The sequence below is a fragment of the Trichechus manatus genome, unplaced genomic scaffold (assembly GCF_000243295.1).
Source record: "Trichechus manatus latirostris isolate Lorelei unplaced genomic scaffold, TriManLat1.0 scaffold00207, whole genome shotgun sequence".
NCBI lineage: Eukaryota > Metazoa > Chordata > Mammalia > Sirenia > Trichechidae > Trichechus > Trichechus manatus.
In genome coordinates, this window is record NW_004444143.1 from 1,350,437 (window position 1) to 1,354,135 (window position 3,699).

The following is a 3,699-nucleotide window of genomic DNA, read 5'->3' on the forward strand; positions in this document are numbered from 1 at the left end:
CCACCCCTCGGCGCCCCGGCGCCCGCGCCCACACCTTGGCGCCCCGGCCTCTGCGCCCACAGACGTGGCAGAACTTGCAGCGGCGGCAGCACCAGCTATCGTGATGCTGGGGCAGGGGCCGCTCGGCCTCCTCCAGGCAGAAGGGATGGAAAGGGTCACAGCAGACTTGGCAGAACACCAGCTGGGGGTGAAAGGACAGGCACGGTGTGAAGTCGGAAGAGCAGGGGGTGAGGCCCGCTGAGGGGGGGCAAGAAATCCAGCACTAAAAGCCAACAGGGGTTGGGGGGTTTGTGCAGAGAGGCAGAGAATTCACCTCGTGCAGGCCTTTGCTGGCGCACAGCAAGCACACCATTGGCGGTCCCCCTGGCACGGAGGTGAGCACGCTCAGGCCACCCATGAGCCACACGTTCTCCAGGTCACAATCCTCCTGCGGGAAGAGAGGACATAGGACGAGGGCGCAGCTAGGAACACAAGCCGGACCCCTCCTTAAAGCCCCGGCTCCTCTGATGCGATCCACAGCCCCTGCAGCCTCTCCTCCACGCCGTACCTTAAAATCCACACGGACTCGGTGCACGCCATCTGGGGACTTCTGTTTTCCCGTCCAGCCATTGGGAAAAGTAGCAAAGGGCCCAGGGGCCAGAGCATCCTACAGAGGGGTGGCGGTGGTGGTCAGAAGGCGGCTAGCCCACCCTCTGCAGATGGTGCCACCGTCTCCTCCAGGCAGCCCTGCTCCCCACACCGGCAGGCCCACCATGTCCCTAAGGGCCTCAACTCTGGTGTGGACACGCCACGGCACTCAGGTGTGCCCAATGCCCTGACTTGCCAGGCAGCTCCTGGCAGACGGGGGCCTTGCCTTACACGGAACCTGGGGGCTCTCGGTGCGGGGCCACGCTGACCTTGTCCAGGCGCCTTCGGGCCTTGAGCTGCACCACAGGCTGCAGGGTGGGTTTACGAGGCCGGCTCTGCTCCTCTGGTTCTGGCACTGGCAGCTCTAGGAAGAACCCGTCAGCAGTGAGGTCCCTCAGCTTCCCTGCCCCACGCCCTTCTGCTTCTGCTACCCCAGGCAAGTATCACTCAGGTTCCCAAGGCTTTTTTAACTAACCGAGACCCACTAGGACAAGTCTTAGGCCTTGCCCAATAAATGCCCTGAAAACCTCACACCGGTCCTGTGCCCACCCTAAAACCTCCCCCTTCTGCCCTCAACCGCCTTCTCTATCAGACTGATGAGCCTGGCCTGGGAGCCCTGCCCCCTCCAGACACAGGACTAACTTCTTGACAGAGAAAGCAGTAAGCAACTCGCACCATTCTCTCGGGGGGTCCGACGCCGGGGAGCAGGGGGACCCCCAGGCTCCGAGTCGTCCGAGTCCTCGAAGATATCATAGGAAGGTCGCTGTTTGACGCAGCGCCGGGCTGACTTGCGCTGCAGTAGGAGGGAGTCCTGCTCCTCGGGCCCTGGGGGGGCCACCACCTCCTCCCGGGGCCCCCCAGATCCCGCCCCCCGGCGCAGGCCTGGAGGACCAGGGGAGGCCTCAGGAGATTCATCGGAATCCCAGGGCAACAGCGTCTTCACTATCGTCCGGCCTGTGGGAACAGGGGACTTGGTGGGATTTGAGCTCAGCCGGGGGACAGAGAGAGGCAAAGCTGGGGTGGGGGGAGAGCCGGAAACAAAGTGGCACAAAGAAAGCAAAGCACAGGAGACGACAGAAGCACACAACAGAGAGGACAGCGGGCGCGGATCGCAAAGACACATGAGTGGAGGGAAGCAACGAAAACACGGTTTCCTCCGCGCCACGGATCTAAGCAAGGTTTTGTCGAGAAACGCTCCTCAGACCTCGTTACCTTTTTTAGCCAACCGTTCCATCTTCCGAGCCTCTATCTTGTCACACTTCCGGTATCTGGGGAGGGGAGCAGCACGTCACCAGGGTAGGGGACTGGTGGTCTGGGGGAAGAGAGGAAGCTCTCCACAAGGATGCCAATCCCACCGCTCTGACTGGGCACGAGGAGGGCTGGGGTGGGAGCTTGGGTGACAGACAAGCACGGGTGGGAACGGAGGCTGCATCCCAGTTACTCACACACAGCACTGTTTCTTGGTGTTGGGGCCCCCGAACTTGGGCTTGTCCAGGCAGTTGACACAGGACCCACAGTCCTGCACACGCAGGCAGCCCCGACAGTGCCCACACCGTGCCATCCGCATCTTCTTGCCGTGGTGGGGAGGCAGCGAGCGCCGGGGCGCATGGGCCAGGGTCCCTCCAGATCCTGCAGGCTCCGAGTCCCCCCCAGGCCCCGCTGACTCCACCTTTCCCCGCCGGGACCGTGAAGGGACACTCTCAGTCTCAGATGCTGATGACGTATCTGTTGCAGCAGACAGAGAAGAAGGCGTGGAGCCACAGAGCCACGGCCCCATACAGTCGGCCCTCTGGCTCCCACTGTTCGGCTTCCAGGTGCCCCTACAGAAACCTGGTGGAAGACCTAGCACTCCAACCCACTCGTCACCCAGCCCCCAGGACCTGACTCAGCTCCCACTCTCCTGGGCATTCACACCTGCTCAACCCCAAACCTGACCCAGCTGGCAAGACTCCCCACAACACCCCCTACCCTCTGTGGCGAGGTCCTGCCGATCCCGGAGAGGGAGGGCACTGAGACGGGGGACGTCTTCGGGCACCATGGCCCGGGCCTGACCCAGAGCCACAGCAGCATGACGGCAGACGTGTTTGATGCGGGGGCCTTGCACAGGGGACTCGGGGCCCTGGGGGAGGACAAACCAAACACATGTGGGGAGCTGCTCCTTGTGCCCCTCGACCCTGTTCCTCTAACCGACCTTCTTTCTTGAGGGACTCTCCTCCCACTCCGTACCGAGGGTCTCTCTCTCTTAGCTTCCATCGATTCATCTTCAGACCTGACAGAACCTCTGTCTGGGATCTGCTTGCCAGTCCCCACGACCGCCTCCATCAGCCCTCCGGGGCTCAGCTGGGGGTGATAAACAGGATCAGGGCTGGGAAGATGGGGCAGGCAGAGAATGGGAGAAGGGACGGGTCAGGGCTGGGAAAATGGGGCAGGCAGATAATGGGAGAAGGGACAGGTCAGGGCTGGGAAGATGGGGACAGGCACAGTATGGGAGAAAGGATGGGTCAGGGCTGGAAAGATGGGGACAGGCACAGTATGGGAGAAGGGATGGGTCAGGGCTGGGAAGATGGGGACAGGCAGAGAATGGGAGAAGGAACAGGTCAGGGCTGGGCAGATGGGGACAGACAGAGAATGAGAGAAGGGACGGGTCAGGGCTGGGAAGATGGGGACAGGCAGAGTATGGGAGAAGGGACGGGTCAGGGCTGGGAAGATGGGGACAGGCAGAGAATGGGAGAAGGGACGGGTCAGGGCTGGGAAGATGGCGACAGGCAGAGTATGGGAGAAGGGACGGGTCAGGGCTGGGCAGATGGGGACAGGCAGAGAATGGGAGAAGGGACGGGTCAAGGCTGGGAAGATGGGGACAGAGAATGGGAGAAAGGACGGGTCAGGGCTGGGAAGATGGGGACAGAGAATGGGAGAAAGGACGGGTCAGGGCTGGGAAGACAGAGACAGGTAGAGAATGGGAAAAGGGACGGGTCAGGGCTGGGAAGATGGGGACAGGCAGAGAATGGTGGAAGGGATGGGTCAGGGCTGGGAAGATGCGGAAGGGCAGAGAATGGTGGAAGGGATGGGTCA

The 3,699-nt window shown here is 62.2% G+C and overlaps 1 protein-coding gene across 1 annotated transcript in view; it reads right to left on the bottom strand.

Moving 5' to 3' along the window:
• Nucleotides 1–3,699, bottom strand: part of KMT2B (lysine methyltransferase 2B) — a gene marked incomplete at its 5' end in the record, with an annotated part of 21,548 nt that overhangs the window by 13,956 nt on the left and 3,893 nt on the right. Inside the window, 9 exons of the mRNA XM_004388186.2 lie at nt 35–181; nt 314–427; nt 548–646; nt 897–991; nt 1,303–1,581; nt 1,840–1,895; nt 2,073–2,352; nt 2,596–2,746; nt 2,854–2,967. Of these exons, the coding sequence (XP_004388243.1) occupies nt 35–181; nt 314–427; nt 548–646; nt 897–991; nt 1,303–1,581; nt 1,840–1,895; nt 2,073–2,352; nt 2,596–2,746; nt 2,854–2,967 (1,335 nt within the window). The remainder of the gene's footprint in view (nt 1–34; nt 182–313; nt 428–547; nt 647–896; nt 992–1,302; nt 1,582–1,839; nt 1,896–2,072; nt 2,353–2,595; nt 2,747–2,853; nt 2,968–3,699) is intronic.